We start from the raw sequence: 26,930 nt of genomic DNA, 5'->3' as shown, positions 1-26,930 counted from the left end.
GTAGGAATCTTTCAGTCAGTTCCAGAAGGACTTGTGTCAGATTTCTTTAACTTTTTGAAGAGGCCAAGTTTTACAAAGTTTACTTTTTAGTTGTTGCCAGCTACCTGTGACAACTAAGACTTCCTTTGGGACTCTGTACTCTCTGCAGTGGCACCCTTTGCAATGAAATTGTCTTAATTAGATGGGGTAATGAGGAGGTTAATGGGTCTACCTGGTCACTACTATAGAAGCTGTTCATAAAACAATATGGGAAATACGGGGAATAAACAAGAGGACGTGAAATCTTAATCATTGAGCGACACTGGGATGCAACTGGCATAGCAAAGAGACGGTGGGAGGACAGGGAGAAAGAAGAGGCTGTTGCTGTTGTATATTGGCTTCAGACACTTGTGCTGTGACCCAGCTGTAGAGGGAGTTGGACAAACTGATGGTCCCTGAGTCATACTAAAGGGGGAAAAGCTCATGAGCTGCATCACTATGCAGGCATTGCACAGACCACCAAACAGATCAAGTAGGTGGGGTTTTCTATTAGCAGAGTAGAGAGGATGGTGATGATGAAAGATTTTAACAAATCAATCATCTGTTGAAAACCAATAAAGGAGAATGCCAACTGCCCAGCATGTTTTTTGTGCACTTTTGACCAAATTTTGAGGCAGAGAGAAAAGCCATCAAAGGGGAAGCTGTTCAATTTGATATGGACTCTGGAGGAGAAACTGGTCAAGAATAGAGAGAGAAAATGCAGCTTGAATGAGAATTAATCTGGAATGACAGAGCTCACAGATTTCAGGGGAGTAATGGGAATCTCATTGGAAAGAAGTGTGGAGAAAAGAAGTTAAAGGGCTTGGTTGTTCCTCAAAGAGAAAATATAAAGATGAAAGAGTGCAAATTACAACAGCACAGAAGAAGAAAAAAAAAGCATAGTAAAACAAACCTGTCCAAAATATAAACACCTTATTTAAATGAAGCACAAGAAGGAACCATGTAGAACATTGAAACTAGTTTGGATTATTCAGAACAAAAGCAAAATAATAGCAAAAGATATAGAGGGAAAAACGCCAATGCCAAAAAATATGAACAAGAAAAAACTGTACAAGAAAGAACATGAAGAGTAACAGAAAGTGTTCTGGAAGTCTATTTCTGGTAAGAGCATGTTCCAGGAAAGTGTTGTTCTACTGCTTAACAGAACCATGTCAGTCTTCACTAGTGGTATTAAGAGCATATGGAAAACTCAGCCTAGAATAGAGGAAGGACAAATCAGAGAGTACCTAATGCATTAGGTGTTCTCGGGTTAGCTGTGCCCAAGACACGCTATACTTGAAAACTGGAAGAATTGGCTAAATTAGTCTCAGCTCCGTTAGCAATTACCATTCAGAGTCTGAAGAAGGGAAATGAGAGTCTAAAAAAACAGTAAAATAGAAAATCTGATCCTTGAAAGAGCGGGGGAGCTACAGAGGGAAGAGGCCTGTTGCAGACTGACAGATAATTTTTGTTCCTAGAGAAGTTACAGACAAATAATCAAAACAATTTGTATGTACCTGGAGGAAAGCAACGAACAGGAGTTAGCATGGGTTTGTTGAAACTGTTTAATACCCTGCAGCAAGAGAATAAAACTTGTAGATAAAAGGAGCAGGTATCCTACGTTTTCACTTTTTAAGAAACTTCTGAACATTGTCTCACAAGACTTTCCTATGAACATGTTAGGGAACATCAAGCAGTGTCTTAATGTAAGTTGCATGGGATATAACTGCAAGATGGGTTGGATAAGGTAGCCTCCAAGCAGCTATTGCTCTTTTGCTGCCATGTGTGTACCCCACAAGTTTATTTTAGACACTATTCTGTTTTTTCAGTAAGAATCTGGATTATGTATTAAAGAGTATGCTTATTACATTTGAAGTTGTCATAAAGTTGAGAATGGATTGGAAGAAAGCTGGAGAACAGGATTAGAATTGAAAGTGATCTTGACTCATTGGAGAAACAGCTTAGGGAATAAGGTAGTACTTAATTAGGTGTAAGTGCATGGTACTACACTTGGGCAGAATAGCCATGTGCAGGACACAGGACAGCTGGTTAAGCAGTGGGTTTTGAAAACGACAAGTAAGCCATGAATGAGTAAACATGATCAAGCTGTTCTCAAAAAGATGATTGATGGATGGATGGATGGATGGATGGATGGATGGATGGATGGAAAAGACACATAGTCTGAAAAATGTATGGAATAACTCATATGTTGTACTCAGTACTCTGCTCAGTTCAAATGCTGGGTCCAGTTTTGAGCTTTAATAAAGAAAGGGCTAATTGAAGGGTGTTCAAAGAGTAACAGTCAGGATAGTTAGAGAGCTGAAAAATATGACTTGTAAGGAAAAAAATTGAAGAACCAAAATTATTTACCCTAAAATGTAAAAGATAGGTAGGAGAGAAAAGTTTTCAAATGAGTAAAAAAACCAAACCAAACAACAAAATATCCCCCCAAAAAACCCTAAACCACCTTTAACTTGCATAGATGAAAGGAATGATTTGATCTCTGCATCCCGTATAGGCAGCTTAAATTCTAAGAAGAGTTATTTTAGAAATCAGAAGAAAAATTCTGATAGTAAGATAAGATCTCTTAGAAAAGGTTAGGTGATAAATGTGTAGTAGAGGTCTTTTAAAACACAGAAACCTTGTCTGGAAATGGTAAAAGTGCAGCTTTTTTTCATGGGCAGTTTGGAGATGACCGGCTCTGAACACCGTCAGCAGTATCTTCTGCAACTGTTACTGCTTATTGTTGCTTATCTCTTCTCTAAATCTTGTGAAACTTTACTGTATTTTTACTTAAAATTATACCTTTTTTTCTTTATTTCAGTGTGTGCAGAAACTTACAATCCTGATGAGGAAGAGGATGATGCCGAATCTCGGGTATTTAATGTTTTGAATCAAGCACTTACGTTTTGCAGTTCTCAGGCATTAAATTTAAGAAGAAAATAGGACTTATTATGTAAGTTATGTAACGAGCATTAACATTGCTTTCCAAAAGCATTCTTATTGTAAGATAATTTAATAATATGTGGGGTTTTAATGTTAAAGGAACATCTTAAAATTCTCTGTAATAATCACCCATGTAGGACCTAATGTGAGTATTATTCTAAATTACCACACCTCTGATCTGTTACCGAGACATTTTTGTGCGATGATATTTGCCCAGGGAGCACCTACTCATGAAAGTACTAATTTGGTATCCTCATAATCTTACAATAGTTTCTTTGATATTCTAGTATTTTTCATAAGGCAGAAAGAAAGGTAAATTGTAAAATCACTGAGATTTTCAAATTTACAGTGCAATAGCTAATGAACTGTATTTATTTATTTTACTTATTTCACTGTTTTGGTATGAAATAGCATAAGCCTGACTTCTAAGACAAGTTTAAGTGTTTGTATTCTACCTAATTTCTGGATTGTGAAACTGTCAAAGATTATCCTAAAGTATCACAGCTTTGAAACCAGCTTACTTTTTTAACGTATGACTTGAATGAACAGCTTGATTGATGCTCACATTAACCAGCTATCAGTTAACTTAGTAAATCTCTGGCTCACTCAAATAATGTCAAGGCAAATCTGTTGTTTACTCTGTGAAAGTTCTGATATAAATTTAACACTGCTACTATTTCACAAAATACTCTTTGGGAAGTAGTAATGGCAAGTGGCTAAATGTAATGGCGGTGCTCTTTATAAAACATGCATACTCCAAATATGATTAAAGAGTAGTAGAATAATGTGTACACAGGAGCAGTTGAGATAAAGATAGACAGAATGGCTTGCAGAAATTGAACTGCATTCTACAGATGTGAAGATCTTGTTAGCTGAAATACAGGAATCCTTTATTTGCTAATGCTGTGGTGATATAATGTTATCATTGAGTGTTTATTCAAATTCTGAAGGTTTAGAAATGAAAGTGTTATGAAGCATGGCCGAAACATTGTGTAAATTGCTTAGCTGACTTAGCTCAGTACTTCAGTTAGTGCTACTACATGATAACTACTTCAAAGGTTTTTTTTCTGTTACATCCCTCAGATTATTCACCCTAAAACAGATGATCAAAGAAACAGGCTGCAGGAGGCATGCAAGGACATTCTGCTTTTTAAGAACCTAGATCCGGTAAGAGATTCTTTATAATGAACAAAATTTAGCAGTGATGCTAATAATTAATTCTCTTGAATTTTGACCAGAAGTTTACAGATTTTACTTCTGTAAGCTCTTATGTATGCTTTCTTGACCATTTTATAAACTCCAGAAATGCCATTTTTAAAACTGATATGTCATATATACATCTATGAGCCTTTTGTTCACCACCATGAATGATAGTCTTGAAGTACATTAGGATGAATTTATACATTAATATGACACGGAAGTATTGTATTTTCTTATTTTTAAATCTTTTTGCTGTACATTGATGTGTATAAACTCATCAGTTAACTGGAAGGTTTAAGTTGTTTTACTACTTACTTTTTATCATCCAAAAGTGTGCTGAGTGCTCCATCAAAATGTAGAATTACCTCTAAAGCCTATTGTTTAGCTATAGACATAATGGAACAAGCAAGTTATGAAATAGAGGGAAAGAGAAATGTAATAGTGATGTTACATTATTATTTTGCTTAATACAGATACTGTAAAATCACTACAGATAATTTTCTTCTGTGCAAATAATTTCTTTCTATTGCCTACAAAAACAATTATGGGCTTGTTAGAAGGCTTAAATGGAGTGAATGAGTGATCTGCATCAGACAAAGGTGATAATGTTACAGAAAAGCACAGGATTGTTTAAGGGAACACAGATACTGAAGCTGGGATGACTCACAGCACCGCAAATGCTTTCTCAAGAGAACTGATTCAGTGCTGTCAGGGGAGGGAGCATGGGGAAAAGGGAAATAATTAGGTAGAATTTTAAGCATGAGGATGAAAAGTTTTATATTTAATTGAAGAGGGAACTAATGAAAAAAACAGCCTGCAGCTCTGTTTGGAAGTCAGGTGCTATATAGTAATGTTGTGTAGCTATAGAGCATTAAACTGTTCCCCTGTGGGCACTTCATAGAATCACAGAATGGTTTGAGTTGGAAGGGACTTTAAAGATCATCTCGTTCCAACCCCTCTGCCATGGGCAGGGACACCTTCCACTAGACCAGGTTGCTCAAAGCCCCAACCAAACTGGCCTTGAAAACTTCCAGGGATGAGGCATCCACAGCTTCCTGGGCAACCTGTTCCAGTGTCTCACCACCCTTACACTAAAGAATTTCTTCCTAATATCTAATAAAAACTTACCATCTTTCAGCTTGAAACCATTAACCCTCATCCTATCACCACATGCCCTTGTAGAAAAGTCCCTTCTCCGCTTTCCTCTAGCCCTTTCAGCTACTGGAAAGCTGTCCTAAGCTCTCCCCAGATCCTGCTCTTCTCCAGACTAAACAACCCCAACTCTCTCAGCCTGTCTTCACAGGAGAGGTGCTCCAGCCCTCTGATTATCTTTGTGGCCCTTCTCTGGACTTCCTCCAACAGCTCCATGCCCTTCCTGTGTTGGGGACCCCAGAACTGGACACAGTACTCTTCCAGGGAATACTGAGGGATTACTTCCCCTGTTTCTGGAGATCTTCTCAGGACTGCACTGCTCTCTCAATAAAATATTCCCTTAATATTTTGAACTCCCCGTTTTCTTTTGCTTCTGAATCAGTTCCTTGTAATTTCTGATTGTTCCCACCGTCTGTTCCAGGTGCTCAGCTTTTAGCTGAGTCTTCCCCTTGCAGAGCTCTGCAATCCAAAGCCTTGAAATCTGCTCCTTGGGTCTCTTAAGTCTTGTTTACCCACCTTTGCTCAGATTGTCCAGTGGATTAAGAACACTTCCTTCTGCTTTAAACTCTTCACAGGCAGCATTCTGGAAAAGTTGAGTAAGAGGAATTTTTCATTATAATAACTTCACTCATAAAAGGCATTGAAAACTATTGAGCTCTGAAGATAGCAAGGATTTTAAAATGTAGCCTTCTTCAGACTGGCTTGGTCCTTCTTTGGAGCTAAGATCTGTAGCTCCCAGGGGACTTCTCCCACTCCTCCTTCTTGTTCTGCTGCTAGGCAGTGACTCAAGAGCTCTGCCACTGTAGATGCAGTAATTTAAATGTTCCTATCCCAGCTTTCTTCCTCACCTCTGCCTTTCCACCCTGCAGCACAAGTGAATGTGGTGCCAGCTGCTGCAGCTTGCTCTCTGGTGTATTAGCAAAACCACTCCTTCATTTTGGAGAGAGATAATACCTTCAGCTTCTAAAGCTGAAGTCTCTGGAACAAAAGTCAAGCTGTGTATCAATATTGTCTCAACTCTCACTGTCTTTTTCTTGCATTGAACTTCAGCCTCTTTGTGCAATAGTTCAGTGCATGAAAAACAAAACATGCAATGAAAAACATGAGGTCAGTGAGCTAGAGGGGAAGAGACAATGCAAAGTGCTTAATGGCTTTTCCCTGATGGCCTTTTAGCAAGGTGTCACACCCGGTTCCTAGAAGTGCCACCTCTGAAATATAGTATAACTACCTGTCCTAAGGCATGATCACAGGTGCCTTCCACTTTTTCTTAGAACTTTACCCTGTTTCAACACACTGTGTTTTAATTGGAGTGGAAGGAAAAGATAAGGGTATCATTAAAGCAGAAGAAGTTGGAGTAGTTAGGAGATGCCTTGCAGTACTGCTCAGCATTTCAATGAAAGAGTCCATCTGAACACACAAGAGCCTTCACATAAAGGTAAAAAACAGCAGAACCTTTTGAATTTAAGACTAGATGAGAGATAGGAGAAAAAGATAACTTTTAGACTTAGACATAACTTAGGATTTTCTAAACAAACACAACATTCTTGAGTCTGTATTTACCTGATAGCAGTGTTTCAGTATCAGATGGGTAAACCTACAGAGAAGTCTTTATAAATATCAATATTTCACATACTGGCTCTGATTGAAAATATAGTCTAGTATAAAGGAGCACCAGCTCTGATCCAATTCCCTGAGCAGCACTCTGTGTTTTAAAAGCCAATTCTTATAAATGCCTTAAAGTCTGTGAAGTTACTTGAATTTTCTTGAAATTTTCTTTAACTTTGTGGATTGATGAGAATGGTCAACTAATGTCAGTTCAGCAAGACACTCCTGAGTTAACTTCCTTAAATAAAAAGTACTTTAAAAATATTTATATGTTAGCATTTTTTCACCCTTCTGGGGGCTTAATCACTTCCCATCTGGTTGCTGTCACTCAATACCAGTTTTAGTTAGTGGATAACAGTATTGAAAAAATAACTTGAAGAATATGGATTGAAACATGCATGTACAACAAGATAAGGGAAAGAGGTATTTGCAGGGATTTTTGGCTGCTTTTTAGAGGAGCAGATCAAGAAAGAATCAAGAGAAATTCCAGGAGCAGAACTGTGTGGATGGGTGAGTTACAAGAGAGAAAGATGCATTGAGATGTTTTTCTTCTCCCCACACTGTTATTCTACACTATGTGAATAACTCACTCCTCTACTAAAGCACTTCTTTCTGTTCTTCACAGAAAACCTCTTCCTATTAGACCACAGTATTATTTGTTGTTCTCAATTGCCTACTACACCATTGCCAGAAATCCTAGTATTGCTTTTGTTCTCCTAGGATTGATGTGCAAGGCTGCTTGCTCTATATGCATGCACAAAACATGTTACCACACCTTCTCCTTCATGCTCCAGATGCTGGAAGTTACTGGCAGTGGAATCAGAAGCTGCATGCCCTCTTTCCCCTCCACTTTCACTTCGTATAAGCCAGCACGGAGAAAATAGGATGACGACCACATGAACTGGTCCATTACTGAGGATAAGCCCCAATTCACTATTACTGGAATCTGTTCAGCCCAGCAACTGTTTTATCACTGGGAGGGATAGCGCAGCAGCTCATCCAGTGGCCAATGCAGCCTTCTGCACTTCCTTTTTATAGTACAGTTCAGGGAAGCTATTATTTTGGTTTTGTCTTTTAAGAGGAAATTTTGCTGGGGCTGATAAACAACAGATTATTTGGTTTGGCTGTTAGGGCCCACAGGCCAGCAGTTAAAAAATGTAATGAACCTGGTATTAGAGTTACAGGGTAGCTCCAGGGACTGGTACCATCAAAACTGTGCCACATCCTTGCACTTAACATTTGAATCCTTTCTTTTGCAAAAATTCTCATGTAGTGCTAGATCATCTGTTCTCTTTCAGGAAAATTTTGGTTTTGAGAGATTTGCCCTGCTGATGCTTGCAGAGAGTATTTCAAATAGGTTCTGACCCTTTTCTAAAAGGTAATAAATTATACATATTCTTTACAAATATGCAAGAGCAATTTCTGGGCATATTGCCACTCATGCACCAGGGCAATTATTATAAGAGAGCACAAATATTGATTGATGATTTAGAATTTATTAACTTGCAGGAAGATGAAAGAAAGTGCAATGCAACTGTGGTTTATGAATAGTGGACTCATACTTAAGGCCAAAGCATTCCCTAAGAAGTGCTGCCAACAGAAGGGTCTCATAATGCTTTTATGTTCTTAAAACTTTTGGTGAATTAATGAGAATACATATATGTAAGAGAAAGCCCAAAATGCCTGAACACGTTCATACTCTGCCCTCCTCGATGGCACAAGACTCTTTGCAAACTAATGGGTTCCCAAACAAACAGTAATGCAGTTAATTCTCTCCTTTTTTTCTAAAGATAAAATTAATGCTTTTGTCAGATATAGCAAACAGAGATTCTCTCTGCCTTGCCTATAATCAGTTATTGAAGGTGTTCTGCAAAAGAACTGCACCTCCACTTTATGAATTTTGGAAATAATTTGCAACTCTGAATTACTTCTGCTGGTCTTAGCAAACTGATAAGAAGTCAGCCACCTTGCTCAGGGGGCTAGTTGCAAAGTATAAAATGTGTTACTGAGCCTGATTGATGGGCATGTGCATGATAGATGAGAGGCAGAACATTAGGTGGGGGAAGGTTAAGGTAAGCTCTCAAGGAGAATATTAGTACTCGGAAGGATTGATTATACATCAAAATATGAATTAGATTCTTTAATAGTAAAAGAATAAATGCCTTTTTATTACAAGTGGATATTACACAAGGGAGCTAAACATTTTGAACTGAATCAATAGTGCTGGTAGCATTTATATCAGAGTTCCAGGGAAGTATATGTACATGGTCTTGCTCTGAAAAACAAATGTGGAGAGCTCAAAACTTGAATTCTGTAATTTCCTCTTTCTCTCCAAGGCCCTAACTTGTTGATTGAGAACTTCTTTTCTTCCCATGGTTTCCTTGCCTATATTTTTCTGGCTTTTTCTCTCTGTTTTTTATTGTTGTTGGTGTGAGCTTGTTGGTTTTTTTCCTTCCAGTTCTGGTATTCTGTCTGCTTCATTACCCTCTTAATATAATGTTGAGCATTAATTTGTTGATATTTCATATTGATCAAATTGGGGATAAATTTGCCAACAGGATGCTGTTTTAACCTGGGCTTATTTTAGTGAAATGGTTGTAGGAGTAAAGAGGTTTGTGAACTTGGTTTGGGGCAATTGGGGAAGAACAGTGGATTCATGTTGTTCATTTGATAGTCTTATGGTTGTGTCTCAGCACATTATAATTTTTACAAGTCATATGAGATAGGCAAGTCTTGTACTATTGTTGCACTGAAGTGCAAGACAATCTGATGCCTGCTTATGTGGTGCAGGCTGTCTTGACTCTAAAAAGGAAAATAACTCAGATTTCTGATCTGCCAGGGAGCACTCCAGCAGCACACTCCTGCTTCTTTGGGGAACCTGCAAAGCATATGTAATCCTAATATATCAATCAGTACTTTTGGGACTTACTGCATCCATCTTAATAGTTGTTGGAGTTTACCAGCTCCTGTCAAATGCGAGATTAAGATTGTCTTTGTTTACTGTCAGAAGCCACATATTTTTAGTTGTACAAACGTAATTGTGCCTTCTGGATCCTGAATACCTTTTTGTAAATAGTGGGAAAGGGTATTTTTCAGAAGTTACTTCATACGTTTGTCATTGTCATGGCTTTCAGTGAAGATTGTGTCCTGCTTTTCATTTTACCTGTAGTGCCTTCGTTAGTTCAGAATGGATAGCACTTTGTCAGACAACAAATGTTGGTATCAGCAGTTCAAACACTGATGCTCCAGTATTTAAGAACAGTTGAGTTTAGTATGGAGAACTTTGTTCTTTTTCCTTTATAAAATGGCTCACAGTAAATCTCTAAACTGATATTAAGAAGACATGTACCTGGCACAATGGTAGCAAATCACTTCGTAGTCTGGAAGTTGAAAGAGCCATTAGCGTCTGGGAAAGACATGTCATGGTCTGCCAGCTCTCTGGAATGAATCAAAAGCTGTCTTGCAAGGACATGTAAGTGACTGTATTTTCAATCTGTGTGAAAGGTATACTAAATAAAATGCCATTTTAGACATACTCAATGTCCATTATCTACCTGACTTTTTTTTGGTCTTGAGATGTTTTGGTCTTGAGTTTGTTTTACTGACTTGACAGAAATTGAGGCTAACACGCTATTTTAAAATAATACAACATGTGTCTGGAGAGCAGTACTTTCTGTGATACAAAATATACATTAAGACAGCTGTGGGTCATTATTTGCAGTTTTTCACTTCACCTGGCAAGAAAGATGGAATCAGACACTGTTCCATGGGGATGTCCTTGGCAAGCCAGTTATCCTCACTGTCTGGGGCTTTCTTCTTCTGATCTCATTTGATGTCTTTTGTTTGTAATGGATTGTAAACATGCACACAATTTTGTACACTTCAGATATGAAATGGCAGGCTTGCACACACCTTGCATGGGTATGACCACCGGCCTAGATTCATAAAAATGCCTAATAGGAGTTTCACTTTACGCACAGTAAAATATTTCTTAACTGTAACAGAATCGTTCATAAAAACTGCTTAGTTGCTGTACTGTTCATAGGCTCAATAGTAACTACCAGAGGTATTTTTTCACATTGGATTTCTGCTTCTGTGCTAGAGGTTCACGTGGCCACCATGTGATAAAGGGCAAGGAAAGGCAGCTACTTTTTGCCACAATTGTGTACTGTTTAGAAATACTAGCACATGAAGACTCAGAGAGCATCAGGCTCCTAGTGAAGAATTGATTAAGAGCATCTGTATAACTGCCATTGGGGAGAGAGAGCTCACAAAGCACAGCAAAGGGGACACACTAGCAGAGACTTTGCAGTTGGGGCAGTTTGTGCAGATGGGAATTTGAAGTGGAACTGAAAACAATGCATAAGATAGTGTGAGACTGCTACTGTTGGTGCCATGGCAGTGATGATGGACCACAGGGAGTATTCTTCAGCACCAGCTGGAATGGTCAACCATGGCACATCTAGAGGTTTCAACCCAGTTCCAGAGGTAGGCTGTGACTGTCTTGGGCTCAGGCTGCTGGGAGTGTCAGGAGTCTCTCCTGGAGGCTGGGGGACAATAGTGGCTTCACCTGTGGGAGATTTTCTGTGCTTAGTGCTGAGCTGCCAGCTGAAAGAACTGCAGGACATGAGAAGGACTGTGTAGCATCAGGCAGGATAAACAGGAGCTTGAGAACTTCTTTCAAGGGTCTTCCAAACAGACAAGGGTGCCTTTCTACAGCAGATGGAGGCACTGATCTGTTGACTGGACTTGCTCTCAAGTGGTGCTGTGACAGGATAAGACACAATCTGCACAAATAGCAATACAAAAATATATGTTTAAGAAAAGCCTTTTTTACTGTGAGGATTGTCAAATGCTGGAGCAGGTTGCCCAGAGAGGTTGTGGAGTTAATTTACACATGTGAACTAAACAGCTAAGAATACATGCTAACTGCTTTTTCTAGTTATCAGTCATAGTCACATGCTCTTCATATAAAATGTTTCCTTAATTCAGTCTTTTGAAGGCTTTAATTACAGGGAAAATGTAATTTGATTGACTAGATTGACAGATTTTGTTTGTCAGGAAATTAAGAATGATGCCAAAAGGCAGAGTTTGACTGACTGCAGTACATTATTTTTGAAGTTTCCTTTCTTACCACCTTTAGTCAGTTCAGTAATTGGTAACAACAAACCAGATCAGAGGACATTCTCTGTCCTGAGGCCATGCAGTGCAGTATGACAAACATACGTACAGCTAAACTCTTTTGCACTGCACCTTCCTCTCCTCCTAACCCCATCAAACCAAGCAAATAACCAGGATGGATTTACCTTTACTGGGAAGAGGCTCTGGCTCAAGCAGTCCTTGAAAGCCATGACCAGGGTTTGTCAGGAGAAGTGACAGTTGACATAAGCCAAAACTGTATCAGCTGTGCAGACAGTGGCACCAAGAGCAAATCAGCCCAGACTTACACCATGTCAGTGCTTGAGTCCATCTTCTGGTCCTGTTGAGTTTGTGCTTCAGAGTTGCAGTCTCTGATTCTGACTGATCTAAATGTGGAAGAGAACTTTACTAGCACAGTTCATTTAAGCTGGTATAAAACCAAGGTAAGTGCCATCTGGGTCTAAGTAAGAGAGGGAAGAAAATCAAGTCATCTCACATCAGGTGATGTGAAGGGGTTTATCATACTGGCTGATGCTGGTAAAGGAGCAAGTGCTTCTTTGCTGTCCTGATTCCCAGCAGTTAAATCCACACTTGGAAGCAAAGGTGATTGAGACAGTAATAATGGCTGTAACTATGGTGTGTTTATTCACTTGTCTAGTAAGTTATTTTGTGAAATCACACTCTATCATGAAAGTCCAATTGTTAGAAAGACTTCTGAAAGAAATGCAGTAATTGCACTTAGCAAAAAAAAGAAAATATTTATAGAGAAAATCTTGGTACATTAATTTGGTTTGTATTGTGAATGTGTCTTTCAGAATATGTGAATTGCCATCCTCGCTTTTAAGGAAGTTTAAGTATTTTCTGTATCACAAAGGATGGTGATAGAAGTGTGCTCAAAAATGTTTCTTTCTTGAAGCATTTACATCCTTCACAGTTTAGAATGAAAAAAAAAATAATAATCCATTGTGGGTATTAATCAGAGTATGTAAATAAAACTTATATAAGCAATCAAATAATGTAAACCTGCTTGTTCCAGTATGATATATAGTTAATAGGTTTCAAAATTAGAGGATTTTTTTGTCTTTATTGTCAAAATTTTGATCATATTGCTGGATAAACTGAAAATAAATTTTGATTTATTAAGCTACCTTTTTAGGATTCATATCAGTAATCCACAATGAAGTGGTTGGGGGTTTTTTATGTGATTAGTAAAGTTTTAGCAGATTTACAATGAACAAGACAAGTGTGTCATTAGTTATTTGCTTTTATTATTAGACAATTATAATTCATATGTTGACATTTTGTTAGTCTGTTAATACTTCTCTCTTAACATTTGTATTTCATTCAAATTAACAAAGTAGTTTTATAGCCGTGTGTAAATTTCTACTTCCCAAGGAGTCCAATATTTCTTTACTCAGCCAAAGCATTGCAGACCTTTACAGTTACATCTGTCCCAATATTGTGCAGGCATTGTATAATTTACATTTTCAAAATACCTTACAATCATTTTGAAACTTTAAATTATGCAAAATCTTTCCAAAGATGAGACCAGGTAAGTGTGTTGTTTGCAATAAGGGATACAGATTTTTATTTTAACTTATGTAATGTTACACAGCTGTGAAGGGGGAAATTCTACCTTTGGATGCTCATGAGCAATTTATATTGCAGACAAGATGTTATCATTGGCAGGGACAAGAAGGGAAACTGGGCTCTGATCATGGGAAGAGGAAAAAGCTTACACTGCATGTTAAATAAAACTGTCTTTCTGATTGATCCATACGTTTCTGTAGCACAAACATTTTCACGTTTCTACGCTTTGTCTGCATAGTGGGGAGGCTGGACAGGGAATTTGAAAAGTAAAATTTTTAAAAACAGGGTAATTTCTTGTCTTTGTGTTCTTTTCAATAGGAACAGATGTCTCAGGTGTTGGATGCGATGTTTGAAAAGCTGGTTGAAGGAGGGGAACATGTCATTGACCAAGGGGATGATGGTGACAACTTCTATGTCATTGATAGGTGAATCACTGTGTCTTACTCTAGCACAAAGTACTATGCAAAAGTCCATTGAGAAAAATACATTTCTGTTTTTACTTTGGCATCCTTCGCTAGTCTGTTGGCTCAGTCTCCAGCCAGGCTGTCCTAAAACACCTTTTCTTATTTGTACTTTAGTTTTAGGCTAACACAGTGATTTCTGAGAGTGTTTGAAAATAATACTGTGCTATAACTCTAAAAGAGATTAAAAGGTTTTGGTCAGTGTACCTGAGGGGGAGAAGTGGAGAGGAAGGTGCAGATCTCTTCTCCCTGGGATCCAGTGACATGGTTCAAATGGGAATGGTTCAAAGCTGCACCAGGGGTTGTTCAGACTGGACATTGGGAAGCATTTCTTCACCATGAGTGTGATCAAACACTGGAACAGGCTTCCTGGAGAGGTGGTCGATGCCCCAAGCCTGTCAGTGTTTAGGAGCCAATTGGACAATGCCCTTAATAACACGCTTTAAATTGTGGTCAGCCCTGAAGTGGTCAGGCAGTTGGACCAGATGATCATTGTAGGTCCTTTCCAACTGAAATACTCAATCAGAAGTTGATCGAAGTCTGTCAGGACTCTTTGCAGAAGAGTCAGTATTTTTCAGCTTTGTAAGGTTGCAGTTTGTCATCTCTCATCCAAAAAGCTGCAGAGACTTCACAGTATTCTGTCAGCCTTGCAGTTTTTAGGTGCAGTGAACCACCTTTAAGTCCCTTACCAATGAGATAATTGTACAGGTTTTTTGCATTAAATTCACATGGTTTATCAACACATACCATACAAATAGTCAGCACTGACCAAAATGATGGTTCAGCATCAGTGGAGATGGCTGTGTCATGTTTTACAAGATACCAGATTTTACTTTGCTTCCCAAAGCAAAAAAATGTTACTAATTTAATGATGGGGAGAAGAAATCCAATGCATATCTTTAGTTCATAATTTTATTATGATTTTCATGTCCTTCTCTTTAAAAAGGAACTTATTTTGTTGTTTATGGAAGTGATTGAGATGTCTCTGCAAGGTGTTTAATACAATTTAAACAAGTAAATGTATTTTTCAAATGCTTTATCTTTGGAATTCATGGTATAAAAAATATAGTGAGAGGCTGCTTAGCGAAGACCAGGAGTGGATTCTACTCACTGTATTTATATATTTTATTAACAGAGGTACATATGATATTTATGTAAAATGTGATGGTGTTGGGAGGTGTGTTGGAACCTATGATAACCGAGGAAGTTTTGGTGAGTTGGCCTTAATGTACAATACACCCAGAGCAGCTACAATTATAGCTACCTCTCCTGGTGCCATCTGGGGTTTGGTAAGTGAAATACTTGTTTTAAGATACTATTTGTTTTAATTATTTTATATAAATTGCACTGGTATGCTATATCAGCTTAAAAAAAAAAAAAAATATCATTCCAGAGAGTTTCATTTTTTAAATTCTGAGAACTCTCAACACATTACTGTCTTTTTCCATAATCTGAAGAAGTAAACCTGAGGCTTAAGAAAACACTGAAGTTATTTTTTAAAAATATTGGTTTATTCTGTTTTAATTATAATTTCCCAAACTGCAAACTGCTTCACAATTACTTAGACAAATATATAAAATATCTTCACGCATCTTAGTAGGAAGTGCCTTTGGTTTCAGAGTAAAATTCAAGTATGAGGTTATTTATCAGTGTTACACAATCTGGATCATTGACAATAGTAATGGTACTTACCAAAAGGGTAAAACTGGGATAGCCATCTTTGTCAAGATACACATATCAATCCAATGACTGATCCCAAGGGAACATCTTCCTGTTGAAGCAAAACACATGTTTTTTTCACAAACTTAATCTGTATGACTTTTGGGATCATGGCAGAGTTTAGGACACCATAAGAATGGCTTTAAATTGGATTGGGTTGTATTGGCCAGCAAGTCCCACCTGTATCAGTGAAGGCTCACAAAGGAGTTCACCTCACCTTGTCACCAGGCCCCAGGCATACAATGGTAGAGAGAACAGCACACTTGTGGTTTTTCTGCCTATTTGCTTCACTTGCTTTGCCAAATACTAAGGAATGTCCACTGGACTATTTAGGATAGCCATGAGTCTTGTGCTGCTGAAATAGCAGAAGGGAGACTATGACTTAAGACCCAGACCTGTGTATTTTGGTTTTCTGTACATAATAATGTCAAAACCCTTTTGCATACATATAGACATATATGGGACTTCAGGAGAAGGAATACACTGTGTAAAATAAATATTTAAATATTGAGGATCACTTAAATATCTTAAATGACCCACTCAGCATTCCTTGTGTAGCCAGCTTGTGTAAGGTAAATTCTCCACCCTCTATATGTAAACTCTGTACATACTGTCTGCCAAAGGGCAGTGAACCTTTTCACAATGTGAATAGATCAGGTGTTTAACTTTAGGAGCTCTTGATTGACCTCTAGAGGAATCTTTCTCAACTGACTTACGGGGAGGCTAGTCAGCTAGTCTGAGAGTGACTGATACTGGGTAATTTGAACATATTCAGCCATTTCTAAACTATTTTCATCCACACATGCATTTTCTGTTAATAAAACCTCTTCTTCTCTGTGTGTTTACAGGACAGGGTAACTTTCCGAAGAATCATTGTAAAAAATAATGCCAAAAAGAGAAGAATGTATGAAAATTTTATTGAGTCATTGCCATTCCTTAAATCTTTAGAAGTAAGATTTCTGTTGTGTTACTTTAATGGTTGTATCAGAGGTACTGATAAGATTCTGCTTTTGCAGAGTTTGAATTTGGAATAAAAATTTTCTCCACAGTAAAATATTTTATACTTTTGTTTTGGAGAAAGACCATATTTTTTATATTTCTAAATGTTTAAGATAAAGAACTATTGCTAATTTTGGGTTTGTTGTTTCATTATTTTTTTAACTACCTTTACATTGATTTTCTTAAGTTTAATTTTACTATATATTAGCCAATAAAATTAAACAATTAGGAAATTTCAAAATCCTTTCATTTAACAGCTATATTTTTACATACATGCCTTTCTGAAAGTAATTTTTGAAGACTTGGGATACTTCCAAAAAAAATGGAAGCTGTCAGATCATCTAGTTGATAAGACTATAATATACCCTCTGCAACAATATTTAGCAGTTCTTCCTATTTTAATGACCATCAAAACAGGGAAATAAAGATACACTATTCTGTGCAAAGATACATGAAAGAGCTTTCTAAATACAGTATTATAATGTTAACCAAGTATTTCTTACATTTCTTTTTTTGACTGAAGGTGTCTGAGCGTTTAAAAGTGGTTGATGTAATTGGCACCAAAGTGTACAAAGATGGAGAACAAATCATTGCTCAGGTACAGTTTATTTTTAGTTTTAGTTTTTCTTTCCCAGTAGGTAACAATTATCATGTTATCTATAGACAATACATTCTTTTAAACTATGTTTTTTTTTGACAAATGAAACAAAAATAATGAATCTTACATCTAAGAGAGGTGATTATTTATTTCAGAAGCTAATTTTTCACTTACAGTACTTTGAAAAACGTCCCTCTTTGTTAGTATGAATAAAGGAGTCAACATTTTTTGGTATACTTAGAAATTCAAACTATATGATTGCCTCCAATAAGGAGCACTGAAGAAGTACCTTGGAGGCTTTTTATGCTGTAAACTCTGTAAAGGAAGTAATTTAGAATACAAAATAAAAACACGAGTTAGAATCACAAAATATTCCATAACATTGTTTTTCTCTGCTCTTTGTAGAAGGCACAATCAGCTGCATCTTTTAATGAAAAGGCTTTGTTGTCAGTTCTGTGTAGATGCTTTGATAATTTTGTGCCTCGAGTATGGTTTTCACATTAAAAGTTACTTATTTTGCAACAGGTATCAAAAAGATGAGCTTCAGTGCACTTGCTGCAAGTGTTTTAAAGTTACCATGAAACTAAAAAGGAAATTCCTTTACTTGCTCTATTTTTTTTCTTCTACAGGGTGACTTGGCTGATTCTTTCTTCATTGTGGAGTCTGGAGAAGTAAGGATTATAATGACAAGAAAGGTAAACATCCCAAACCACAGAATTAATGTTTTTCTTTTAATCTTTATGTATTCTAGGTGTTAAGCAGTTGTTATAATTTTGCTTATACAATCCTGAGTTCAGCAAATCTCTCTCTCGTTCTCTCTCTTACTTTCTTTTTTCACCTGGTATTTCAGGGTAAGCAAGATGTAGAAGAGAATGGAGCAGTTGAAATTGCTCGATGCTCAAGAGGACAATATTTTGGAGAACTTGCTCTTGTAACTAACAAACCACGAGCTGCTTCTGCATTTGCCCTTGGCACTGTCAAATGTTTAGGTATTGTTCAATAATATTTTATATCTAATACAAAATGACACATAATCTATCTGGTTGTTTTTATTGTGAACTCTGTCTTTCTCCAGAACATATTATTTAATTCCATTTACCCAAATACCAATGTTTACATGTATAATGTATAATGTATAATGTTACTGTACATTCGTATTTACATTATTTATCTGCAGAAATTTGCAATTGATAACTAAACACAAATTCTCCGAAGTTTCTCTGATTACATGGAACTAAAAATTGTTTCAGGACACTACAAAGAATATTGCTGCAAACTATTTATAGCTGTCTAAGCCTTTGCAGAAAGGTGAAGTATTTATTTTCTCAGTAGTCTGATTCTCATCAAAGAAAAAAAAGGTGGTAAAAATCCTGTCCCATTTTATCACTATGACTTTAGATTTAATTCTTTGTCTTCGCCAGCTGTTAATTTAATCATTGCATCACACTGTAGCCTCAGGAGAAGCAAAGATGATAGGACTTGTGCTCACATACAAGCCTTTGCATCCATTGCTTTTCATGGCCCAATGTTAGCTCCTAAATATTTGTGTCTAATCAGGGGGAGACTGTAAACTGCAAAGATGGATTTGGCATCCTTGAATGACAGTTTGAGTACCAAGCCACTAACCAAAAAGTTTCTCACTTGCTTGTAATGGTACTGTTTTTAAAAATCCTTCTCTCTGAACACACAGAGATGATCAGGCAATAGCAACCAAAACTGACAGAGAGGAAAGAACAAGAGGCAGTGGTGAAGAAGGTCTTTACCTGGTATGGGTGAGGCACAGAAATCTCTGGCACTTCCCAAATGGTAGAGAGCTTGAACTTTTCTGGGGAGTCAAGAGAAGACCAGGCCACCAGGTTGGAAGCTGGTTGAAGTAGGAAGTTTTTTACCTGGCCTATTGGCTAGAACTATAGAGGATAACATACGAGTTATATAATCAGGTAAAGAAAATACTCTGGTCAGCTACACATTGACATGGCATGTGAATTACTATCTCCAACCTTTTGTATGTTTGCTGGGGAATAAATACCTATTTAAATTTCCACTGTGAGTGGAAACGAGTAAAAATAGCAAGGAAATATGTTAAATCAGATCCCAACTACAGCCAACAACATCAGCAAAAGATGTGGTTTTTTTTAAATCTCAATCTTAACACTATTCTGTGGAGGAATCCAGGCCCCTCCAGACTCCTTCAGCAGCTCTTGGGTCACATAATTCTTGATATGAAAATATTTTCAAAATAAGAAACCCAGCAAATTCTAAGTTTATTTATGAATTTTCAAGACAGCAATGTGTTGGTTGATGTTGGTTTTGCTATGGTAAGTGGTTTTCTTCTGTGCAAAACAAAGCATACGCCTCAGTAATATCTGTCCTGTAGCCATTTAAAGTTTTACATTGAAATGTCATAAACACCAAGATTAGTGTCTGCAGCTGATGAGTGTTTTATTCTTTCTCTCCTTTTTTTATCTTAGTTATGGATGTGCAGGCATTTGAAAGGCTTTTGGGACCTTGTATGGAAATTCTGAAAAGAAACATTGCAAACTATGAAGAACAGCTAGTTGCTCTGTTTGGAACAAACATGGACATTGCTGATACCAGTGCGTGAACTAAACATTGGAGCAACAAGATCTGTTACGAGAATATAGCACAGTAGTGGTTAGTCCACTGAGAAATTGTCTCTCTTCCTATAGATGCCAAGCATTTTCTGTAATTTTCAGAGTGGGTTTGGGGGTATTTTTTGGACTTACTACAGTGGAAATACTAGCAAACAGAATAGGAATTTAATTAATTGTGGACTTGATTTTTGAAAGTGCTTGGCATTGATGGTTCCATCTAGCATTAAGATGACCCATAGAAGCCCAGCACCTTGGAAAATCAATTCTTTAACACAGCATTTCCTTAAAGAGTAGATTTCAAAAAAAACCCCACATGCTGAACTTGTTAAACCAGCTTCTGTTCTTCAAAAAGGTTACAACTTTTCTGGAACGACTGTTAGTTTGAATGTGATATGTTGAAAGTATTAGTGCACACAAAGTGTTTATATGTATTAATACAGAAGATATACAGTAGATATTACTTTCTGACTATGACAGTTGTCATGATTTTATGTTGCATTTATCACAGATGTAGTGAATCACAAGACTAATCGTAAGATAAAGCATGACAATGCATTTTGTGTAACGTTCATGACCCAAATCTGATTTTTAACATTTTGTAATTTGTTTTAAAGTCCTCTTTGTTTAATATGTCATGTTTCAGCACGACATTGTAATATCTTATGCAATTTAGAGGACTTGTATATTTTTGCAATAAACTGCCTTTTTTATTAGTTACATGTATTCTGTACAGTCTAGAGTGAGGACAGCTGACAAATTAACCTTAATGCTTGAAAAGCAAAGGCATAGGTCATTGTCCTGTTCTTCCTAAACATACATAACCTATATTGTTTTCCTTCTCCCTTGTTTTATATTTATGCATTTTGTCTTCTCTATCTATGCTTGTTCTCTAGTTGAATTTTTTGTAGATCTCACCTTTTTTATCTGTTACATCTCTTACCTAATTCAAATGAAATTATCTCTGTATATCTCTCTTCTTGCAGTCTAATCTTAGCTATCAGAGACCTGATTCAGTTACTGAAATGATTGATATTGAAAGCCATGCTAAAATAAGCTTGTACTTGAAAATTCCGTATCAAAAAATACAAAAATATTTTTTAATTTAAAAGATCAATACTTCAGAAGCTTTGCACAAGTCTGGAAAGTATGTCAATGTTAAAGCTAACATGTCCTGTTTTCAAAAACCTATAGGTCATAATAAATAATATCTTTTTTAGCCATAACAGCATGGGATATCTTATGAGACTGAGGAGAGAGAATATAATCTTAATTAGGGGCACAGGGCTCATTGCTTACAAGGGTCTGTGACTGGAAATTTCAGGCACAGTCCAATTTTAATACTGCTCACTGACCTGCTTGTTGATGTACATGGGAAGCTAGTGCAGATAATGGCAATTGGCATTAGTTCTGCCAAAATGACCCTACAAAACTTGTAGGAAGGCTGCTTGTGCCCTCTTCCAAACACCTGAGTTATCTTTCCTTCTTAGATAATGACTTTTCTAATGCCATATATTTGTGTATGTTGATGTAATTATTACCTATAGTTAGTGATATGTTCTGACAATTTATATAATCATACCTGTATATGAAATTATGATTATATAAGATTATAACAATATATAATTTATATCATAAAGTGTGGTATAAATTATAAGTCAGATTCATAACAAAGTACAACATGAGCAAAATTTACATATGTCTTTTTTTAACCCAGAAACCTGGTATGAATAATTGCACATATGATAACTTGCCTTTGTAATATTGATTTATGGAAAAAGGAAAAGCCTGTTATACTAGAAGGAAATATCAGGTAACCAAAATTTACACTCTTGTCATTCTGTATGCTTAATCTCTAAAAGCTACCTATATTTTGCACTAGCTTGATGTGATTAAGAAAAATGCTAGAAATTACGTGTATGGCAGTAAACTACAATCAAGGCCATAAATGCCAGTCATGATATTTTCAATTTTGTTGGTTATATTTAAAGTTTCCTTACAATAAACAACACTTTTATATATTAAAAAAAAATCTATGCTTATTGATATTGTTGTGGTTTAAATCCATTATCATGATATTAAAAGCAATCTACTTATACTCATTTATTAGAATAGTAATAATTCTTAGCAATTCCATGTTGATCTTCATAAATTATATTATGCAGATGCTCTGTCAGTTCAGAATAGAGTACATGTTGTAATTTTTAGCTGGGAAAAAAGATGTGGAGTGACAAATTTAAGATAATCAGAGACTTCAGATTTTCGGGGTCCCAAAGCACAGCTTCATGTTGCAGCAGTTTTATGGTGCTGCTCTTGGGACCCAAATGATTTCTGGAATTTTCTGTGTTGGTGAATTCAGGAGGGTTTAGCCAACAGTAATAAATTGTTGCTTTCTACGTTTCTTCCAAATCATTATATCCTTCATCAGTCAGCACTTGGGATTTCTCCTGAACCTATGTCTGTGTACACTTCAAACATGCCAGTCTTCGTGTCATAAATGTGGCAAGTGTTCATCCTAAAAGGAAATACTACCAAGTCACTGATTTTTAATGACCTTTCCAATAAAGGCAGATAGTTCTAATAACTTCAAACACTACTATGTTGTATTTACCCAGAGACTGTGTCCATACTAGATTACCTGATGGTTCTGTTATTGAAGATTTTTATCATCCTTGTTTGTAGGCAGGTCACTAAAGCAACAGGACTTTGTCTATTACTTGGCACATACATTTTAGTCTGTTTCTTGCCTCTCCCCAGCCTCACCAGTGATTTATAATTCTACAGATGATTTAAATGAATTTGACAGATGGCTAGGTTCTAAAGAGGAAAAAAAGATAAATAAATGCTCCAATGAGTTTGTTGAAAATGTGCCTGCTGGGTGAGGTGAGAAAAGCCTGAGAGAAATCCTGTATGAGAAAGACATTCATGGGCTCACATGTTATTATGCAGAAGAGAATCCCCGTGGCAGCAAATGTTTACAAATGCCTTAACCATGGGAAAAAAAATAGCAGCCCTCAGTCTATCACAAGACACAAAGCCTGAGGAAAGAGAGCTTGCTTGGTGCTAGTGCTGATGCCATTGCTTTTTAAATGTCACTTGTTTGTGCTTCATGAGGTTTCATTCAAGTTCATTTGGAATAAACACTTCTGAAATAATTCCCTTCTGGATCTCCTGGAGGTCCAGAAGTGACTGACTGTGGAAGTCTTGGAGCAAAGCTGTGAAGAGCATTGTGAAACCATCTACAACCTAAACCACTCTCACTCCATCTTCTTTCCTCATGTTGTCTTTTGTATTCAGTAAAGACTGTTCTGGTCCTTGCTGAAATGGTAGGTTTGTTTTTGTTTTTTTTGTTTTGTTTGAAATGTTTCATACTTTAAGCTTTCTATAAGATGACTGGGATCAGTTACCTCACGATTTGTATCCTTTTTGTAGTTTATGACACACTTTCCATGACAAGCTTTATTGGTTTTCAATATCAAGAGTTGCAAGATGTGCAAAATCCATCTCTGCTGGTCATCCTTCACAGACCTGGCCCATCAAATTCCTAGTCCTCTTTTTTCAGACACTTGCTGCATGTTATATCTTCTACTGAACAAAGTGCTTTGCTGAAGATCAGTTTGCCAAAGTATGGACATTCTTACATGCTCTTACTGAAATTTTTATGTTAGCTCAAAGATCTTTTTATCCATTCATCCATGTGATGGTTATAGGTGTGGTTGGGGTTTTTTTGGAGATTCTAAGGCACTTTCCCGTGTCTGTAGTACTCAAGTCTTGCTGCAGTTTTCTCTGGGAGGAATTGCCTGTTTGTATGCTGAGTATGTACAGGTCTGTTCCACTGGCAGTCTTAAAAAATTTAGGATAAGTTAGAAATTATTCTAAAAGTTGAATTTCCTTCAGATATAGACCAAGGCTGTTTCCAAGTCCTTAATCTTCTTTTTTGACTCAGAAAGATGCTTAACAGGCTGGAAACTTTCACTTCATGGACCAAAGAGAAGCTGAATAATCTTGCTAGGAGATTAAAAGCCTGAAGAAAAATACATTTTTAACAGTCTCTTCCTTCACCCCATTTCTCTTTTTCCCTCCAAATTATCATTATTCTGACAGCCAGGTCAGAATAATGAAGAGCCCGTGGCAGTAGGGGGATATAAGGCAAGTGGAGTGATTGGCTGGGTCCATGCTGGGACACAGTCATTTGGCTGACTGGGCAGTGACTTCCTCATTGCCTTTGTCCTGTCCTTGTCCCTTCTATGGTGAGCTGAGCTGGAGTGCAGTAATGGTGTCACCACAGCTGTGTGAATACCACGGGTGGGGTTGTGTTTCTTCCTTAGAACTGGTAGAAGTATATGCATGTATAGGGGAATGGGGAAGAGAGAAAGGCCAAACTATTTCATAAAAGAAATTGTGCCCAATCAAAACCACGTGAAAAACTCTGACACTAGGTTATACCAGGCCATGGTGAGAGTATCTGCTGACTCAGCCTTTTTTATTGAGGTAAAAGAAATTAGAACAGCCTAAAAATAGCATCAGAGCGTGGTACGAATACTTTGTCCTTTCTTCTTTGTTGAAATGATTTTTTTCAGCTGAGCAGCTGCAAAGTTTTAGGAAAGGACAATGCTCTGTGCAGGTGAATTCCCTGGCAGCCGAGCAAGCCTCTGGGACCTGCACCTCCTCATCTCAGAAGATGCTGGAAACTCAGTTCTGGTAAATGCCTTCTTTGGAAAAAGGTATCCAATTTACTACCAAGCTGTATCTTTTTCTCTGTGTTGCTTTGTCCTTCTGGACTCAGGTGGTGTGTCTATCTTCAGCAACCTTAGCTTCACTGTACCTTTAGTTTTTGGCTGGATCTGTATCGTTACATCTGCAGTGGGAAACTGTATGTGCCTGGGACTATTTGCTAGTACTGTGGCATTGAAAGACCAACATTCATACTCTTTTCCAGTATTTGTGTGGACTCGTTTATAAGCTGCCTTAGAAGCTTTTTTTCAGGCTTTCCATGCAGGGTGGCCATATGCAGATGGCCAACTGAGAATAGTCCTTGGCCTATCGTAGCTCCCAAACCATACACAAAAATTATTTGCTATGGGCCCATGCAAAAACTATGCCAGGACTATTCTAAAAAAATTTAGAATACAGATTATTGTATTCCAGTGCCCAGGAACGCTTCCTGGGATATTAATTTACCAGCCAGCATAGAGCGAGCCTGCAGATCATCTGTGGTCTCTCCTTGACTTGTTTTTCTGCAAGCTTTGAGCTGGGATAGAGACTGGGTTTGTTTGGTTTTTTATTTATCACTCCTCTGGATTGTTTCTTGATATGTTATGACTTCTTTTTTTCCTGATACTATTGTAATTTTTTGTCTTGCTCTACCTTTGTAGGTGATAAAAGTTCAGCTGAACCTGGAATCTGTGCTATAATGACATGAAACAATTTTTTCATTAATTCCTGACCTGTCTTAGAAAAAAACCTCTCTGGCCTCTTATTTGTTCTGTTTCCTCCACTGAAGGAGACAAGTAAAGTTTCCCTCCTGTCACAGATGGGAGTGGAAGATCTTAAGGTCACTTAAAGAATCACCAACAAAGGTATTAGGAAAAACTGATTTTAATATAGATTTATAAATGCACAACTTAAGAGTTTGATGGCAAGGTTCACTCTATTACTATGTGGAAGGAATGTGTAGGGGTTGGAATCAGATTGGAATTATTCACACAGGGATGGGAAGAAATTATTTATACAGAGACAGGGAAGATTGAGTCAGGATTGGGCTGGAGTGATTTCCTTAGGGATCAGGGAAAAGAATGAGGAAGGCCCTCCAGTTGAACCACAGGCTTCAGGAAGGGACCCCTTTGCTTTCTGAAATCCTTCTCAGAGAGCAATCTAGGGGCAGCTGGATCCATACTTAGTCCCAGACTTGGTCCATGGTTTATGACAAAAGGGTTTAGGTGTGGGGATTCCAGTGTAATGCTTTAATATTTAATTGTGGGTCCGGTGTGACTTGGAATAGGAGCAATTTAAGGTTGATTAACACTATTATAACAAATAAGTAAATTAGGTTATATGATCTCCTGGCAAGACTTAATTAATAGCAACTCTTAATCAAGAATCAACCATTTGTTATAATCAAACACAGAGGTTCAATTAAAGATTTAACAAAGTTTCTCAACTAAATTGCTTCCACACAGATACAGAGGTTAACCTATGTTAAGATGTTAATAAATCTTGGTACATAATGATCTCTGTACAAAAAGAAGTTGCAGTGTAACACCCTTCCTATTGATCCCTGTGAGTTTCAATTACAGTAAATTTCTATAATTCGATCTTTCCTTCTGCAAAAGAACAGTAGTGAACTACTCACTGTTTTCCTTCAGATAGACTAATGTCCTTTGTGAGGCACTGGCTAAGCAGTCTGCAGTGATCCCAGAGAGCTCCAAAGGGCCTCATTTCAGGATTGGTATTTATAGGGTCACAAGTTAACTCTGATTATCTTTGGTCAGTATTTTTCCATTGTGGCCTGAATTTGTGTCCAGTGATCTTTGGTAACTTTCAATTTGGGCTTGTGATCCCAGTGATCCCAGGTATGTTTCCCAGGCAACAGGAGTTGAGGAGTGCCTGATCATCCCAAAGCACTGTATTTGCACCAGGACAAGAAGGTACCCAATTGTTTAATCTCACTGCCCCAGCAGGCAGGGCTGGAAAGTGGCCAGATTTTCTCAGCCTATTGCACTTTCAATTGAAACAAGAACAATTTGGTGTCCGCTGCCCTGGTAACTAGAGCAAGAACTACATTGACTGGTGTTGACATCACAGTGCAGCCTGGTGAGGAGGGGTCTGCACCACCACAGCTTCTAGAACTTGAGACAAAAGATCTCCCTTGGGAGCAACAAGTCCTCTGTT

At 37.4% G+C, this 26,930-nt stretch overlaps 1 protein-coding gene across 1 annotated transcript in view; it reads left to right on the top strand.

Annotated features, from left to right (window-relative positions):
• Positions 1-22,066, top strand: part of PRKAR2B (protein kinase cAMP-dependent type II regulatory subunit beta) — an 88,178-nt gene extending 66,112 nt beyond the window's left edge. Inside the window, exons 3-11 of the mRNA XM_051608239.1 lie at positions 2,843-2,895; positions 4,048-4,131; positions 13,969-14,075; positions 15,247-15,400; positions 16,679-16,780; positions 17,353-17,427; positions 18,057-18,122; positions 18,278-18,416; positions 19,899-22,066. Of these exons, the coding sequence (XP_051464199.1) occupies positions 2,843-2,895; positions 4,048-4,131; positions 13,969-14,075; positions 15,247-15,400; positions 16,679-16,780; positions 17,353-17,427; positions 18,057-18,122; positions 18,278-18,416; positions 19,899-20,032 (914 nt within the window). The 3' untranslated portion in view covers positions 20,033-22,066. The remainder of the gene's footprint in view (positions 1-2,842; positions 2,896-4,047; positions 4,132-13,968; positions 14,076-15,246; positions 15,401-16,678; positions 16,781-17,352; positions 17,428-18,056; positions 18,123-18,277; positions 18,417-19,898) is intronic.
• Positions 22,067-26,930: the final 4,864 nt, after the last annotated feature.

Source organism: Apus apus, chromosome 1, assembly GCF_020740795.1.
Source record: "Apus apus isolate bApuApu2 chromosome 1, bApuApu2.pri.cur, whole genome shotgun sequence".
Taxonomy (NCBI): Eukaryota; Metazoa; Chordata; class Aves; order Apodiformes; family Apodidae; genus Apus; species Apus apus.
Note: the sequence above shows the minus strand (reverse complement) of the source record. Positions and strands in the feature narration are given on the sequence as shown.